Genomic DNA, 18,811 nt, shown 5'->3' with positions numbered 1-18,811 from the left:
GTGGTTTCCGTTATATGCAGGGTTTGCAGTTATGTTCAACACCCCTACAAATTGTTCCAGCACCACTGCCCCTCTGAGTCACCTGCAGGATGATGCAAGCTAACAAGTATGCTTGGAGTTTACATGCAATTTGGTGCATGACTCCCTGCTTATTAACTTAGAATGAGCAAAACAAAACCTGCACTTGAGTGTGGATAAAAATCAATATTTTTTAAAAGATTAAGGGTGTTTGGTGTAATAAAATAAATATTATATGCTGTTTGTGTTTAATTGAATTCCAGTTACCATCCTAATACAACTTGACACTAATCATGAGCAAAAAGTAAATTGTCTAGTAAATAAGCAATATATCATTCCCCTTTTTCTAACATACTAAAATATACAATTAATAAGAATCTAAAAATATTAATCTATATAATTGCTCAAATAAATGTATATAATTATAGTGTGCCTTGCCAGGTAGCAAAAAGATGTACCATATCTAGTGTAAAGGCTCTATATAGTTGTAAATCAACATGTTGTAATGGTTCTATCCACCAATGTGAATGCATCTTTTTTTAGAAAATAACTGAATTACAAATGGAAAAGCTGATTAAATTCCACGATTTCAATGGAGGCTTTCTACTGATGATTTAAATCAATCCACCCTGGCTGATAGCAAGGGTTTTCTTACTGGGAGCTGTCAGATTTTGCAGTTTAATAAGAATGTCCTAAACAGTAAGTAGCATCTTTAAAAGATCCAGGAATTTGGAAATTCACCACCCTCTGCTGACTTTGTGCTGTCAGGCTCTTTGTGAAGCCAGTAGGAGTGCACCTGCTGAAATTAAGCTGTACATGTGGGAAATTGATGTGATAGGGAACAATGTGAATTTATGATGTACAGTCACATAACTAAAGTCAATGAGCCAAACTATCCTTGACAGAACTCCAAACCCAAAGTTATACTGAACATAAGGTGGAAAAAGGTATTGCTGAATCCATGCCTCCTTGAGGTATTGTGCCAGTCTGACTCACTCCTACTGTTTCCCATGAAATCTGGCTCTCCAGGAGCCATCATCATACTCTATCTAGCTATCTGTCTTAGAATCATAGAAGATTAGGGTTGGAAGAGACCTCAGGAGCAGGGCCGGCTCCAGGCACCAGCTTAACAAGCAGGTGCTTGGGGCGGCCAAGGGAGAGGGGCGGCACCTGCGGCAATTCGGGGGCAGCAGGTCCCTCACTCCCTCTAGGAGCGAAGGACCTGCCGCCGCTGATCGCGGCTTTTTTTTTTTTTTTTTTTTTTGGCTTAGGGCGGCAGAAATGCTGGAGCCGGCCCTGCTCAGGAGGTCATCTAGTCCAACCCCTGCTCAAAGCAGGACCAACCCCAATCTTCTGCTACTAGAATCCAGAGAGCAGCTGTCAAATATGTTAAAACAGGAGCAGTGGCACCCTAATTTTTGTGCTAGCAAGAAGAGTTGCTGTTTGCTTATGTAACCCACAGACCTTCCAGGTGTGGTGTTCTGTCCCATCTAGTGGCAAGGAGACCACGGAGAGAGATTAATGAGTCTGCTTTACAGTCTTATCTAACCGGCAGCTGGCTTTTAGTTCATGGGGTAGAGGCTCATGCACTAAGCTCTAGAGGTCTCAGGTTCAATCCCGCCCGTCAACAACCCAGGGTCTGTTAGCGTTACACTAACATAGAGCAGCTTCAGGTAACTGCACCTTCAGAATAAGCTCAACCAACAGTCAGTCAGATGATATCGTCAGCATAATATGATGAATTCAGATGCGGTGTGTTGTTTCAGCCTGGTCAAAGACAATTTATTATTTTATTTTATTTACGAATGGAAACCCGTCAATTTACGCTCCGAGAACATCAAATTAAAAACAAATTCTTTAATAATGAAAAATTTCCTCCATGTCTTCATTTTAGTGCAAAGGCTTTGAGGTGTCTGCACTCTCCTGCTGGTAATTCCCGGCTTTATGCACTCAGAAACAGGGGCAGAAGGAGGCACTAGCTCTGGTAAGATGTCTGTTTCCCCTCTCAAATTCCCTCCAGCATTCCCCCCCTCAAAGTCACTAGCAGGGACACATTTAGATCCCCCCTAACTAGTCTCATTTGGTGTACGCAGTGTTGAAGAAGAGCTCTGTGTCCGCATCCTTCTCACCAACAGAAGTTGGTCCAAATAAAAGATATTTCCTCACTAACCTTGTCTCTCCATTCCTATTTGATGAATTTTTAAAGCCTCAAGTTGGAAATTGATTTTAAAAAATTACTACATCCTTTAATAATTAGTGATGACCCATGTAATACTCAGTAATAATAAATAGTGTTTAGGAAGAGCCACGGGATAGAGAGCTAGAACAGGTCTAAGGGTATGTCTACACTACAGGATTAATCCGAATTTATATAATTCGAATTTAGGAAACCGATTTTATAAATTCGAATGTATTTGGCCACACTAGGCTCCATTAATTCGGTGGTGTGCGTCCAAGCTACCGTAGTAGCATCGATTTCCAGAGCGTTGCATTGTGGGTAGCTTTTCCATAGCTATCCCATAGTTCCCGCAGTCTCCACCCCCCTTGGAATTCTGGGTTGAGACCCCAGTGCATGATGGGGCAAAAAACATTGTCGCAGGTAGTTCTGGGTACAGCCTCCCCCTCCCTCCCTGAAAGCAACGGCAGACAACCATTTCGCGCCTTTTTTCCTGAGTGAACTCTGCAGACTCCATTCCGCAGCAAGCATGGATCCCGTTGTGCTCCAGAACGCAGTCTTGAACATTATAAACACCTCGCGCGTTCTCGTGGAGTTTATGCTTACCCAGGACCAGAAAAAAGAGGCGAGGAGGAGGAGGCGGCGATTGCAGCGCAGCGACCAGCGTGATGAGGACATGGACACGGACACAGAATTCTCTGAGACCGCGGGCCCCGGTGCTTTGGAGATTATGATGTTAATGGGCCAGGTTATAGGCTTGGAACGCCGATTCTGGGCCCGGGAAACAAGCACAGACTGGTGGGACCGCATAGTGTTGCAGGTGTGGGACGATTCCCAGTGGCTGAGAAACTTTCGCATGCGTAAGGGCACTTTCATGGAACTTTGTGACTTGCTTTCCCCTGCCCTGAAGCGCCAGAATACCAAGATGAGAGCAGCCCTCACAGTTGAGAAGCGAGTGGCGATAGCCCTGTGGAAGCTTGCAACGCCAGACAGCTACCGGTCAGTCGGGAATCAATTTGGAGTGGGCAAATCTACTGTGGGGGCTGCTGTGATGCAAGTAGCCAAAGCAATCACGGAGGTGCTGCTACGAAAGGTAGTGACTCCGGGAAATGTGCAGGTCATAGTGGATGGCTTTGCTGCAATGGGATTCCCTAACTGTGGTGGGGCGATAGATGGAACCCATATTCCTATCTTGGCACCGGAGCACCAGGGTACCCAGTACATAAACCGCAAGGGGTACTTCTCAATGGTGCTGCAAGCACTTGTGGATCACAAGGGACGTTTCACCAACATCCATGTCGGCTGGCCGGGAAGGGTTCATGACGCTCGCGTCTTCAGGAACACCAATCTGTTTAAACGGCTGCAGCAAGGGACTTACTTTCCGGACCAGAAAATAACCGTGGGGGATGTTGAAATGCCAATTGTTATTCTTGGGGACCCAGCCTACCCCTTAATGCCATGGCTCATGAAGCCATACACAGGCAGCCTGGACAGGAGTCAGGAGCTGTTTAACTACAGGCTGAGCAAGTGCAGAATGGTGGTAGAATGTGCATTTGGCCGTTTAAAAGGTCGCTGGCGATCCTTACTGACTCGCTCAGACCTCAGCCAAACCAATATCCCCATTGTTATTACTGCTTGCTGTGTGCTTCACAATCTCTGTGAGAGCAAGGGGGAGACCTTTATGGCAGGGTGGGAGGCTGAGGCAAATCACCTGGCTGCTGATTACTCGCAGCCAGACACCAGGGCGATTAGAAGAGCACACGATGAAGCGCTGCGCATTAGGGAAGCTTTGAAAACCAGTTTCATGACTGGCCAGGCTACAGTGTGAAATTTATGTTTGTTTATCCTTCCTGAAAACCCGCCCCCTTTATTGACTCATTCTCTGTAAGGAACCCACCCTCCCCCTTCCCCCAGCTTGCTTTCAAAGGAAATAAAGTCACCATTGTTTAAAAATCATTTATTCTTTATTAATTGATTATAAAAAGAGGGAGAGAACCTGAGTGGGGTTTGGGAGGAGGATCAGCGGGAAGGAAAAGCCCAGTAAAAAAAGGTTAAAAAAATGGCAGCCTTTTGCTTGGGCTGTCCACTGGGGTGGAATGGGAGGGTGTACGGAGCCTCCCCCCCCCCGTGTTCTTAAACGTCTGGGTGAGGAGGCTATGGAACATGGTGAGGAGGTAGGGGGGTTATACAGGGGCTGTAGCGGCACAGAACCTGAGTGGGGTTTGGGAGGAGGATCTGCGGGAAGGAAAAGCCCAGTAAAAAAAGGTTTAAAAAATGGCAGCCTTTTGCTTGGGCTGTCCACTGGGGTGGAATGGGAGGGTGTACGGAGCCTCCCCCCCCCCCGTGTTCTTAAACGTCTGGATGAGGAGGCTATGGAACATGGTGAGGCGGTAGGGGGGTTATACAGGGGCTGTAGCGGCACTCTGTTCTCCAGCAGCCGTTCCTGAAGCTCCACCAGACGCCGGAGCATGTCTGTTTGCTCACGCAGCAGCCCCAGTGTTGCTTCCCGACTCCTCTGATCTTCCTGCCGCCACCTCTCATCTCGAGCGTCTCTCCTCTCCTCACGTTGGTCCCTTCTGTCCTCACGTTGGTCCCTCATGTCCTCACGTTGGTCCCTCCTGTCCTCACGGTCACTGGCTTCTTTCCTATACTTGCAAACCGTCTCCTTCCACTCATTCAGATGAGCTCTTTCACTCCTGGTGGATTGCATGATTTCGGCAAACATCTCTTCTCTCGTCTTTTTTTTACGACGCCTTATCTGGGATAGCCTTCGGGAAGGAGGAGGGAGGCTTGAAACATTTGCACCTGCTGGAGGGAGTGAAAAAAGGAGAGAATTTTTTTAAAAGATACATTTTTCAGAACAATGCTTATACTCTTTCACGGTGTATACTATTCACATTACATAGCACATGTGATTTCTGTGCAAGGTCGCATTTTGCCTCTTAATATTGAGTGCCTGTGGCTTTGCTGCTAGAGATCACAGACGCAGGTCGGGGCAACAGAATTCACCTTGCATGCTGCCATGGTAAGCCACTGTCTTTAGGCTTCTGCGCCCTGCTTTCCCACATACCAAGCAAAGCCCGTTGTGCTGCAGTTTTCCTGTTAGCTTGTTTTCTGCTGCTGAAGGTTAACACACCCCCCCCCATCCAATTCTATGGGATGAGTGCTTTCTCCCTCCCCCCACCGCGTGGCTGGTATCAGGGAAGATCCCTGCAGGAACCAAACTAACAACACCCCCCCCCACCCGCCATGAATTCTCTGGGATGAGTGCTTTCTCCCTCCCCCCACCGCCTGGCTGGTATCAGGGAAGATCCCTGCAGGAACCAAACTAACAACAACACCCCCCCACCCGCCATGAATTCTCTGGGATGAGTGCTTTCTCCCTCCCCTCACCGCGTGGCTGGTATCAGGGAAGATCCCTGCAGGAACCAAACTAACACCCCCCCCCCCCACCTGCCATGAATTCTCTGGGATGAGTGCTTTCTCCCTCTCCCCACCGCCTGGCTGGTATCAGGGAAGATCCCTGCAGGAACCAAACTAACAACAACACCCCCCCACCCGCCATGAATTCTCTGGGATGAGTGCTTTCTCCCTCCCCTCACCGCGTGGCTGGTATCAGGGAAGATCCCTGCAGGAACCAAACTAACAACAACACCCCCCCACCCGCCATGAATTCTCTGGGATGAGTGCTTTCTCCCTCCCCTCACCGCGTGGCTGGTATCAGGGAAGATCCCTGCAGGAACCAAACTAACACCCCCCCCCCCACCCGCCATGAATTCTCTGGGATGAGTGCTTTCTCCCTCTCCCCACCGCCTGGCTGGTATCAGGGAAGATCCCTGCAGGAACCAAACTAACAACAACACCCCCCCACCCGCCATGAATTCTCTGGGATGAGTGCTTTCTCCCTCCCCTCACCGCGTGGCTGGTATCAGGGAAGATCCCTGCAGGAACCAAACTAACACCCCCCCCCCCCCACCCGCCATGAATTCTCTGGGATGAGTGCTTTCTCCCTCTCCCCACCGCCTGGCTGGTATCAGGGAAGATCCCTGCAGGAACCAAACTAACAACACCCCCCCCCACCCGCCATGAATTCTCTGGGATGAGTGCTTTCTCCCTCCCCCCACCGCCTGGCTGGTATCAGGGAAGATCCCTGCAGGAACCAAACTAACAACAACACCCCCCCACCCGCCATGAATTCTCTGGGATGAGTGCTTTCTCCCTCCCCTCACCGCGTGGCTGGTATCAGGGAAGATCCCTGCAGGAACCAAACTAACACCCCCCCCCCCCCACCCGCCATGAATTCTCTGGGATGAGTGCTTTCTCCCTCCCCCCACCGCGTGGCTGGTATCAGGGAAGATCCCTGCTAGCAAAACGCGAAAAGCTCTGGGCCAATCCTCCCCACCCCCCTTTGCACTTGGCTAAATGCAGGGAAGGATTTCTTTTCAGCTACAGGCAAACAGCCCAGTAGGAACGGCCACCTCTGTCCCCTTAATTAAATTCCCTTATTTCAACCAGGTTACCCTAAGCGATATCACTCTCCTGAGGATTACACAGCAAGATAAAGAACGGATGTTGCTTGAATGCCAGCAAACACCGGGACCATACGCTGCCAGGCTCTGTCAGGCAATGATACCAGATTACTTGCTACTAGCATGGCGTGGTCAAGTGTCCTACCATGGAGGACGGAATAAGGCTGCACTGCCCAGAAACCTTGTGGCAAGGCTTTTGGAGTACCTCCAGGAGAGCTTCATGGAGATGTCCCTGGAGGATTTCCGCTCCATCCCCAGACATGTTAACAGACTTTTCCAGTAGCTGTACTGGCTGCGAATGCATCCCAAGTGCTCAGGGCAAATTAATCATTAAAAATGCTTGCTTTTAAAACATGTTTTATATTTTAAAAGGTAAACTCACCTGAGGTCCCTTCCATGGGGTCATGGTCTTGGGTGCTGGCTTGGGAGGCTTGAGAGGGTACTTCAGTCAGGGTGAGAAACAGATCCTGGCTGTTGGGGAGAACGGAGAGCTGGGTGCTCTCTGCCAGCTCGTCCTCCTCCTCCTCCTCTTCCCCTTCCACGGAATCATCAGGTGTACCTGATGAGATTATCCCCATCTCGGAATCCACAGTCAGAGGTGGGGTAGTGGTGGCGGCCCCCCCTAGAAATGCATTTAGCTCAGCGTAGAAGCGGCATGTCCGCGGCTCTGACCCGGAGCGACCGTTTGCCTCCTTTGCTTTTTGATAGGCTTGTCTGAGCTCCTTGACTTTCACGCGGCACTGATCTGAGTCCCTATTGTGGCCTCTCTCCATCATGCCCTTGGAAATTTTTTCAAAAGTTTTGGCATTTCGTCTTTTCGAACGCAGTTCTGCTAGCACTGAATCCTCTCCCCATATAGAGATCAAATCCAGTACCTCCTGTACGGTCCATGCTGGTGCTCTTTTTCGATTATCAGCCTGCATGGTTACCTGTGCTGATGAGCTCTCTGTGGTCATCTGTGCTCTCCACGCTGTGCAAACAGGAAATGAAATTCAAATGTTCCCGGGGCTTTTCCTGTCCACCTGGCCAGTGCATGCGAGTTCAGATTGCTGGCCAGAGCGGTCACAGTGGTGCACTGTGGGATAGCTCCTGGAGGCCAATAACATCGAATTGCGGCCACACTAACCTTAATTCGGATTAACAATACCGATTTTGACGCTACTCCTCTCGTCGAGGAGGAGTACAGAAATCGAATTAAAGGGCCCTTTAATTCGAATTAAATGGCTTCGTTGTGTGGACGGGTCAAGCGTTAATTCGAATTAAGGCAGCTAAATCCGAATTAAAGTCGTAGTGTAGACCAGGCCTAAGAACTAAGGACAGCACCTTAACGACACAACTCATCTAAAGAATGATGTGGGCTCTGTACTGCCACAGATGCATTTACTCATTTTATTTGTGGTATGTGTTTAAATTGATTGGAATCACTGAAGTGCAAAGGAGAAGAGTTATCCTTTGAGTTTGAAATATAAACCACAGCCCAACCCCACTGTCAGCTATTTATTCCTGTTTGCAATGCACATCACATGTATTTGTTTTTAATCCTACTATGCAAACCGGCATTGTTGTGACCACCTTCTACTGCAAAGGAGAGATAAATGGTTAAATATAAGTTAGTCTCTCTTCCCACACACGGCGATGTGCAATGATTTGTGTAACGCCCCGAAATAACAAGCCATGAAGATAAATCTTGTTCCCAGGCACTAACCAAGCCAGGGGTGCACACTGAGCCGCCATTCATGCCCAGGGTTATCAGCCCACTCTTTGTGGGGCATATGGACAATTCCAAGTAAAAAAACGACCACGCGAGTATGCTCAGCGGGGTTCTTTGATGTCTCAGCACAGGGCAGCACGAAGAGTGTCTGGTTAAAATGTGGACCGCTGCTGAGCATCAGTTGTACCTGCCGCCCGCTTCCCCAGACCCACCTCCCGAGAGGGAAAAGGATCAACCCCCTCGTTCAATTAAAAATACAAACTAACGATCCCGTGGGGCTGCAGCCCCGAGCCGGGGCAGATGCAGCAGCAAGCGGCGCAGGCGGGAACTAGCTCTGCGGGGGCCGAGCCTGCCAGGTGCGAGCCAGACGGGCAGGGAAGCGGGGCAGAGCGAGCTGCCCCGGGCTGGCGAGCAGGGCCCTTGCTGCGCACAGACACGCGCCCGGCTGTTCTGATTGCCCGGCTGCTGCCTGGGCCGGTCCCGGGAGCCCCCGGGGAAGAGGCGGCGCGTGGGGGCCAGAGGGGAGTCCAGGGGATCGCTCTCTCCGCCCCCTGCGCTCCGGCCAGACACACCCGCCCCCTCTGTCCCTCTCCACCCCGACCGGGGGCACGGAGTTGGCGGGAGCCTATAAAAGCCCCTGGCGGAGCCGGCGCCACCGTCCTGCAGGAGCGGCCAGAGCAGCCCAGGCACAAAGTGCTGAGACCCCGCGCCGAGAGCATGGCCCAGCAATCGTGTCAGTGGGGCTATGACAGTGACAACGGTGAGTGAGGGGCAGGGCGACCCCGCTGCGCCCCGCAGATCCCCTGGGGCGGGAGCCTGCAGCGCTCGCGGCCAGCCCGGTCTCCGCTTGTCCGGCAGACGCTGTAAGGAGTGAGACTGGGCTGGGCTGGGTGGGGGCTGGCTCCTGCAGCTTCTGCTTCCATTGTAATAAATCTGGGCACAACTTTACAGCCAGATCAGCCCACGTTCCCAGTCCGATCTCCACCCTCACCCGGAGAGTGGATACTGGACAGCTCCGGGAGCGCTGCAATCCAGGCGGCCAACCCCAGCTCCCCGGCTGTAAGGGGCAGTGCAGTCCTGTGGCTAAGCAAAATATTCATCTGTAAAACAGTTTCTTAAAAGGAGTCACGGCTAATGCTTCAAATGCCTCCGTCTGGAAACCAAAAGGAGGAAAAATATCCGCAGTGAATGGCACAGCTGTGAGGCGATGTATGAATAATGTGTAACATTGATTGTATTTGTATTAAACAGATGTCAACTTTATGCCTAAGTGGAAGAGAGTTTCATGACATTCCTTTGCATTTCTTCCTAGGACCTGAGCACTGGCACAAATATTACCCTATTGCCAAAGGAGACAATCAGTCACCTATTGAAATCAATATCAAAGATGTCCATTATGAACCCTCTCTTCTGCCTTGGTTTGTTGGATATGATCCTGTCGGAGCTAGGGCCATAGTGAACAATGGGAGAACCTGCAAAGTTGTGTTTGATGACACTTTCGATAGATCAGGTTAGTCTGGGTTTTACCTGAATAAATTTTACAAATGAATGTTTGCAAAGTTCTTGGAAGACAACATGTGCTCTATATGCTAATATGCTATATGCACTGGCCCTATACATACCAACACAGATGGCCACATTGGGGGTGGTCCAATATCTGCATTTTTGTGGATCCAGTGCCCCCAATACTCAACACAGCTGGGACAGGGAGGTTGTGATTGCTATAGCAGCCCCTGGGTATAGTCTCAGGTGAGGATGAGGGGAAAGGGAGGGGCTGCACAGCAGCCACAGAATGTTGCTCTCGGCTGTAGGGTGGATTTTACTTCCCCAGCCACTCTGCACTCCACCTACATGGAGCCCAAATCCTCAGGCTTTCTGTGAGAGGTGTGAAATTCACCGGAAAGGCTTTGAGGTCCACAGCTGGAATGCCTATGTAAATGCAAAATATCATTTTTGAAAAGTGTGATCATACTATTTTGACAAAGAAAAATAGCTAATGATAGACCCCAAATCCTGCTGTCTTTGCTCTGGCAAGAGTCCCATTGACGTCAGTGAGTTTTTTTGCCTGAGTAAGGACTGCAAGATTAGGCCTGTAGTATTTCTGCTAAATGAGTCCTCAAGTACAAAAGGAAAGGGCTGAGAAACTTCAGTTTAAAATGAACTCCTTAAAGCAAACATTAACACTCTAAAAGTATCATCATTCTTATAAACCTGTTTAGCCACAAATTCTTTACAACCACATGCAAAGTGCTGCACATATCATATGTGGCTCTTCAGGCTTAGAGCAGCCATACATATTTAAGAGACATGCCAATATCTTTTAACAAGTGCCAGCAGCATTTAGCATCTCTGAACAAATGGAATTTCATACTGATACCGTTGGCTATACTTCATAGAAAAGTTGCTGTCAATAAGCTATGAAGTTGCTTCACTATTGAGTTAAAAAGGAAATCAAGTGAATAGTATTGCAGCTCTAATTCTTACAGCTCTAGAAATCAAAGCTTGCTTTCATCTTTGCAGAGCATTTTAGTGAATATTTCTGTATGCAGACTAGCAACAAGAGCCATCATTTCTGTTCACAAAGTACCTTGCCAGGTGAACACATCTCAGAAGCTTTATAATAATAATATATGGAGATATACCTATCTCCTAGAACTGGAAGGGACCTTGGTCATTGAGTCCAGCTCCCTGCCTTCACTAGCAGGACCAAGTACTGATTTTTAGCGTAGATCTCTAAGCAGCCCCCTCAAGGATTGAACTCACAACCCAGGGTTTAGCAGACCAATGCTCAAACCACTGAACTATCCCTCCCCCTGTAGAAATTGTTGTCAAAAGAGTTTGTTGTCAGAAAAGGCTGTTTTGTTGAAAGAAACCAATTTTTTTTTCATGAAATAGTATCTGACATATCATGAAATAATGTAAAAATAATATTAAAATGAAAAACTTCATAAATTAAAATTTGAAACAAAGCTACACAATTCCAACACAAAATTTTGATGTTCTGAAATGACAAATTTTCAAAACTGATTTTTTTCTAAGACTACGTCCACACTACAAGCTAAGGATGTGATTCCCCAGCTTGTGTACACATACTCACACTTATGTGTACACATATTCACACTAGCTCTCATCGAGCTAGCACAAGTATAAATACCGGTGTAGCTGCGGTACCATGGGTAGCCGCAGAGTCAAGGCTTAGCCATGCCAAGTAAGTGCCCAGTGGTTTCAGGTGGGTTTGTATTTGTCATGGATAGGCCATGCCGCTGCTGCTGCTATCCATGCTACCGTGGCTTCATTGCCATTTATACTCATGCTTGCTCAATGAGAGTTAGAGTTAGCACAAGCATGTGTATGCGAGGAGGGGAATCACACCCCTAACTTGTAAAGATGTAGCCTTGATAACCATTTCATTCAATTTGGAAAGAAAACAACATTTCAAAAGGAAAACAAATTTTAAAATGTTGACATTTCCCGCAAATCTGATTTTTGGCCAGCTCCAATTTGGACCCTATGCAGCAGTCCTTATGCCTGAGTGTAAGGTCTGCAGGATTGTGAGGGAAAACAAATGATTGTCCATTTATATTGTAGAGTGAAAGACCCGCTCTTTTGGCACAAAATATGAAGTTATTTTTAAACTGCATTGTAAGCTTCAACTACTATTGCTGTATTGCTAGTAGTGACAATAATAATCAGTATGAGAGAATTTGCTAAAAGACTCAATGCTCTTAAATATTTAAGTGTGTATACATCTTAACTTTTTTTTTATTACTTTGATGGGTTCATGAAAACAAATCTATAGTCAAAATGAATATAAAATGAATTATCCAATAAAATAAAAAACAGAAGCACACAATAGACTGGGAATAGTTATGGGATTTTGATTAGTTCTCTAGCAAAGACAAAAACAAATCTCCTTCATGGCAATCACTTAGCATTTCTTCCTAATGTGTTATTTTTTCCTTTATTAGATTCATTTTAGTGGCATTTGCTTTGGAATTCTATCATTGATGAGCTACATCGGGGTCGGCAACCTTTGGCACACAGCTCGCCAGGGTAAGTACCCTGGCGGGCTGGGACAGTTTGTTTACCTGCCACTTCCGCAGGTTCAGCCGATCGTGGCTCCCACTGGCCGCAGTTCGCCGCTGCAGGCCAATGGGGGCTGCGGGAAGCGGCGCGGGCCGAGGGATGTGCTGGCCGCCGCTTCCCACAGCCCCCATTGGCCTGGGCTGGCGAACTGCAGCCAGTGCAATTGGCCGAACCTGCGGACGCGGCAGGTAAATAAACCGGCCCGGCCTGCCAGGGTGCTTACCCTGGCGAGCCGCATGCCGACCCCTGAGCTACACTATTAAGGAAATGTAGCTGCACTATACTAAAGACCTCCATAATCACTGCTGATTATGCTCACCAGGACTGTCTCATTGTTTCCTTGTGGTCCCATCTGTTTCTTGCATCCACCTGTTGTCTCTCATCGCATATTTAGATTGTAAACTCTTCAGGGCGGCTCAATATAGAGTCTAATGTAATGGGGCCCTGATCATGACTACAGCCCCTAGGGCAGGGATTGGCAACCTTTGGCACGCGGGCCGGGACAGTTTGTTTACCTGCGGCATCTGCAGGTTCGGCCGATCGCAGCTCCCACTGGCTGCGGTTCGCCACTCCACGCCAATGGGGGCTGTGAGAAGCAGCGGCCAGCACATCCCTCGGCCCACGCCGCTTCCCGCAGCCCCCATTGGTCTGGAACGGTGAACCGCGTCCAGTGGGAGCTGCGATCGGCCGAACCTGTGAATGCTGCAGGTAAACAAACCGGCCAGCGGATTTCCCTGACGGGCCACGGGCCACAGGTTGCCGATCCCTGCCCTAGGGACTACTGTCAAGCAAATAAATAATAATCATAAATAATCTTAGGTAAATTATGAAATGCTTATACATAAATAATATATGACATTGATTCCACACTGCTGTCCCAAAGTGCAGAAAAGTTTGCACTTGTCTAAATTTATTTCAGTCTAGGTGCTCTCATTAAGTGTTTGATTCTGAGAGAAAAAGTGACCAAGAGTGGTGGGTTTTTTTAGAAATCTATCTGCAAAATCTATGTCTGTTTGCTTCAACTATCATGTGTCCCTGAAGTGTTAAACTGTAAACCAGAGTCCCCAAAATGTGGAGCTCTGCAAATGGGAGTGCCTAAGGTATTGGGTGTGTTAGAGGGAGTTAGGACTGGTCCTGGGGGTCTAGGGCAGCTGGATCATGAGGTCCCACTTCTGTGAAGGGGGCAACAGACTGAGCAACTGTACTCAGAAAATATGCTAGGGAGGCTGGAGCCGGAGTCAGTGTCTGAGGCCTGCTGAGGCCCAGGGAAGTTTAAAGGCACATAAATCCACTGTTGGGATCCAACCACAGCACCTTGCTGAGTGTCCAGCATGGGGAGCTTGACCAGGGTAGGCTCCTTCTTCTAGCTCTGTCACTCCACCAGATACCTCTGGCATCTCCCCTGATGCTTCATGCACAAATTCTCCGGCCATCTGTACTTCCCCCCCTCCTGCTACTGATTTTCTGATGGCTGCAGGACAGGAGACTGGAGATGCAGTGTTCAGACACTTTCCTGCAAGTCTCCCCCTTGTCTTCCTGCCAGCTCTTCCACTGCCTCATTACAGCCTTTCATAGAAATGTTTCTCTTTGGACGTAGCTCATTCATAAAACCTTTACCAACAGAATTTTAATGTGAAGAATTGTATATGCTGGTATTTCATAAAGAATGTTATATTTATCAACTTTCTATGAACATATGTTCATTTTTTGGCTTCTGCAATCATAGAAATAGTGAGGACAAATAACAGTAATAACTCTTTTTAGTTTGGAGAAATCTAACCTAAGCTTGGACTTGTGTTTTGGTTTAATCTTACAAAAAATTATGAGATTGAAGTTGCTTCCTTATTCCCAGTTCCTTATTCATGGTAGCAGCTCCTTGCCTTGTCATAAAGTTTTGAGTGTTAAAACGAAGCCATTTGTAATTTAGAGAGCTCCAAAAACCATTAAAGAATACCCTTTTAAGGTGCTGCTATCTCTTCTAGTCCCACAATTCACATTACAGGGAGTCAGCATTGTCTGGTCATTAGCCGGAAACTCTGCTAGCTGACTTTCCAACTCTGCCGCTGATTTGCTGTGCGAGTTTGGGTAAGTTACTTAGCCTCTGTCCCTCAGTTTCCCCATATGTAAAAGTGAAATGAAGATAGCAATGCTTGTCTACTTTTGAATGGCACTTTGAGATCCTTGGGTGAAAGACTTTATATAACTGCAAATTATTTATGATGATTTATTTAAGTATTACTAAAGTCAATAAGAGTTAGAAGAATTTGCACAGCTAAAACCTAGCATAAGGCTTTGCTTATGTACCCCAATGGATCGCACATATGCCAACTAAAGACAAACAACAAAGCTAAACCTTTTACTCTGTGCTTAGCACATCTTTTAACACTAAGCATTTCAGTATGTCTGATAGCTAGCATTAAATTGAGACCGGCAATGCTTAGGCATAACAGGATTTAAGAATTGTATTGATGTTAACTTTGATCTTCCATGCCCATGCTGTTGTTGGAGATCAAACCTTGAGTGCTCTTCAAACAAGGTCTTCTGGGGCTGCAGTAGTGGAGTGGGTTACATGTTTTCTGCCTCTAGAGACACAGGTTGCATTAGGTCACAAAAGACAATGAATTTGGGAGCTAATTTTAAAGCAGTCTCTACTCAAAAGAGGCCCTGAACTGAAAGAGCAGGATGTATTGTGTTGTAGGTTATCATTGATGTGTACTGTAAAACTGTGTGAGAAAACTGTACTTTTTTCCTTTGTATATTAAGTGTACTCATCCTTCAATAATATCAAATTTACATACAAATAAACCCAGTATTTCTTTTGGTGTTATCTTCCCTTTTTAACAGTTGCTTAGAGTGAAAATTCCATTTAAAAATGTGAATGATGTAACTATGTACTGAAGGCCTTTTGGAAACATGCTTAACTGACTTTATTAGCCATAATGAGGATGAGGGTACTGATAGCTTCTGCTCAGCAAATGTTTATTTATGTATGGGTTTTTTCTACTGCATCGTTGATGTAATGAACTGTAACATTTCTTAACTATATTGTTCCTTTGTTTTACTGTAAAGCAACATTTTCTATCTTGGGGAATAATGCCTCATTATTTTCCCTTGTGGGTTACCACCTGGCCCTGTAGATCTGGCCATAGCTAAGGGTTTTAAGACTTGTTTGCAAGGTCAAGAACTCCTCATGCCTATAAACAGGGCTGACCTTCTGTGCCAAACTGATTTTTGTCACCTGACCTCAAACAGATGAGCCACATGGAAGAGTCTCTGCTCCCCTCAGCTGCATCCTCCTGTACAGCATTGACCTTCACTGGCTATGCCAGCCTCACTGAAAACTAAAAAACTGCACTGTTTTGATGCAAATGCAGTCTCTTGCTGGTCATAAAACAGCTCCATGATGGATAACCATGGGGCGCTGCAGGAAATGGAGAGTCCCCACTCCACCAGACCTCTGTCTCTGCACACCCAGTTACAGGCCCCACACTGTGACAGAGGCCTCTTTTAAATAGGTGCTGGGATCTCTACATTTCAGCAAGTACTTTAGACTGTCCTCTCCTATTTATGGAACATGTATTATAGTGACAAGGGCCCCATCCAAGATCAGTGTACAAACACACATAGTAAGGATCAGTCACTGACCAAGAACCCTCTGGGAACCAAAATGTTGTGAGTACTTCCCTAACACCACTCTCTTGGGTTGTTTCACCACTGGAGAGGTGCATCCCAATGGCTTAAGCCAAGTTACTTGAGCCCAACAACAGCAATCCTAAGGGAGTCACATCTGAATTCCCTACTGTGGCCACAATGTTTCTCCTTAAGAAATAAACTGTGGGAAATTCCCAGATCCCAAAGCCCACACATAAAGCCAAACACTCAGCTAAATGCCTAAAGGAGGGTCAACACCATTTTGAAGGAGCCACCTCTCACCCACCAGAAATGCTGCGTACATAAACGTCATTAGAGAGAGCCTCTGAGCTCCACTAGGAGCCTCTTGTCTGCCCTTTTCTGCAATCCCATGCTTGGACACCATGAAAAGACGCTGAGAGGTGTGACTGGGATTTCAGAGTAGGCTGTCCAGACACTCTCAATGTAGAGGAAGCTTTTGTCCACTTTTAGTTTTCCATAAAGTGTTTCCAAATAGGATAGAAATAGCTGAGGGAGTAAGACATGATAAACATTATATGCATTGGAACACTGTGGGTTCCCAGGTGGCCTTGCTGTGTATGTGAGGTTGCCTAGAGCTAGAACAGAAGAAGGGAATGTGGGACATTCTCTTTGAAGAGGCTACAGAAATGCCTAGCCTGCACACCAGACTCACTGCTGGGTTACCAATGCCAGGGTGGACTCAGTATTGCAGATATCATGGATAGGAAAAGTTTTGCTTAAACTATTTGGGGTCCCTAATCCAAACAGTTCAGTCCTCCAGAGGCATAGTTATATTGATGAAGTTAAGGAAGAAAGAGGGCATCTCCAGTGCTGTGGCTTGTATAATTATCCTCAAGCCAAGAAGGAAGGAGAACAAGAGGCTGCAATATCCAGCCTGTAAGAGAATTTTCAACCTTCACTTGTGTGCTGCATCTCAAAGCAGACCACCTCACCAACTGGGAGATGCAGGTTCTGGAATATGTAAGCAGAGTTTTCTTACTGACTTACAAGACAAGGACATTCAAACTATCAGAGTCTTTTATGTGCAGCACTCTATATTCACTTGCAGAGATTCTTTTCCAATCCACAGCCAAAGCGGTCATCAGCAAAGGCTGGAATGCTTTAGGTTTTGTGTTCAGACTTGGAAAAGGTTCAATATTATCTTATCAGCCCTGTGATAGGAATCAGACAAGTACACCTTAGCACCAAACCAGTGCAAGGGGTCTCACTTTGTGAATCAATATAGACAGCTTTCTCACCCTAGACTTAGAGGAAAAGATAATAGAAAATCCATCAGGACCTAGAAGTACTGCCAAAGGAAAACTCTCATGGTTGGCTGAACAAACTCTACTTTCATGATGCCTATGTCCACTACAGGATATAATCCAATCTTACATGCAAATCCATGCAGCTCTTTATGAGTGTCCACCCATTTCTCATGGTCAACCTTTAAATTCAAGGTTTAAAAAGGGGGGTTTCAATGAAAAACAGATTTACACTCAACCATTTTCTTCATTCCTATGCATCCAAACTATGGGGAAATTTTCAGGCATTCCTGGCAACTGTGTATCATTGAAAGGTAATTGTGTTTGTCCTATGGGATGCATTTTTATCCTGGGTACAGGATAAGTTATTCATCTTATCCTAAACACCTCTGCTCAATAAGCAGCATTCAAAAACAGAAAGCAAAATGTTAGACTGCAAAAGGAATGGGATGGAAAATAATACTGGAAATATGATTGTTCTATTCCTTAGAACTAGGAAACCAGGTCAGCATAGATGACCACTGTCCATAACATCTGGAAACTTAAACTGCTCAACATATTCCAGGGACAGACAATTTGGTGGTAAATAGACCCTTTGGGAGGAAGCATCCCCAGACCCTGAAACATTCCTCATCCATGGGAGATTCTAGTGATGGAATTTTGCCAACCAAATTTGCCAATAATTGAGATTCTGTAGGTCCCCAAGCAAAGCTGCAGGAAGGATGCATTCTCCATTCCTTGGACAGGACCACATCTTCTCCACCTCCTGTAAAGAGAGCAGCAAGATAATTCTGCAGTTAAGGATTTCTCATGGACAGATAGCAGTTGTCAAGGAATCTCACAGGATTTAAGGGGATGCTGTTACAGTTATGCTTTCAGGACTTTTGCTTTCAGGTTGGAAGAATGCAGCCGACACATCTTACAATAGGAATTTTGTTCTGTGGGAAAAATCAAACAGAATATAAAAACACCCTTTTGAGATTCTCTTTATCTATAAAATGTCAGAGGGGACCTCTACAGCCATTGTCAAATTATGTATTTGTGTCCTTACCTCTCTTTTTTCTGAGGTAACAGAGGAATTGGACATGCAAATCTCCCTACCCAAATCAATACAATTCATAAAATAAATATTTGGGGGATGTGACTGTTTTACGCAATCTCTTAGCATCTACTGCTAATCTACTCATGGAATATCAGAAACTCACCTGCAAAACTGGCATATCTCCTAGTGTTGTGTTAGTCCATCAGAGTGTTAAAATTGGATTTCCTGAAAATGAAGGAACCATGGAAGAAAAAAATACCCCAAAGCATGTGAATTTCTTTTGTCTAGGAGAACTACAACCCAAATAGCTTGTCCTCTTGTTCTGCTTCCTCT

The 18,811-nt window shown here is 46.5% G+C and overlaps 1 protein-coding gene across 1 annotated transcript in view; it reads left to right on the top strand.

Annotated features, from left to right (window-relative positions):
- The first annotated feature begins 9,151 nt into the window (after positions 1-9,151).
- The window catches only part of LOC135874403 (carbonic anhydrase 3-like), a 28,175-nt gene continuing 18,515 nt past the window's right edge, over positions 9,152-18,811 (top strand). The window contains exons 1-2 of the mRNA XM_065399211.1: positions 9,152-9,194; positions 9,747-9,944. Of these exons, the coding sequence (XP_065255283.1) occupies positions 9,152-9,194; positions 9,747-9,944 (241 nt within the window). The remainder of the gene's footprint in view (positions 9,195-9,746; positions 9,945-18,811) is intronic.

Source organism: Emys orbicularis, chromosome 2 (assembly GCF_028017835.1).
Source record: "Emys orbicularis isolate rEmyOrb1 chromosome 2, rEmyOrb1.hap1, whole genome shotgun sequence".
Taxonomy (NCBI): Eukaryota; Metazoa; Chordata; order Testudines; family Emydidae; genus Emys; species Emys orbicularis.
The sequence above is the reverse complement of the archived record's forward strand: the minus strand, read 5'-3'. Positions and strand labels throughout refer to the sequence as shown.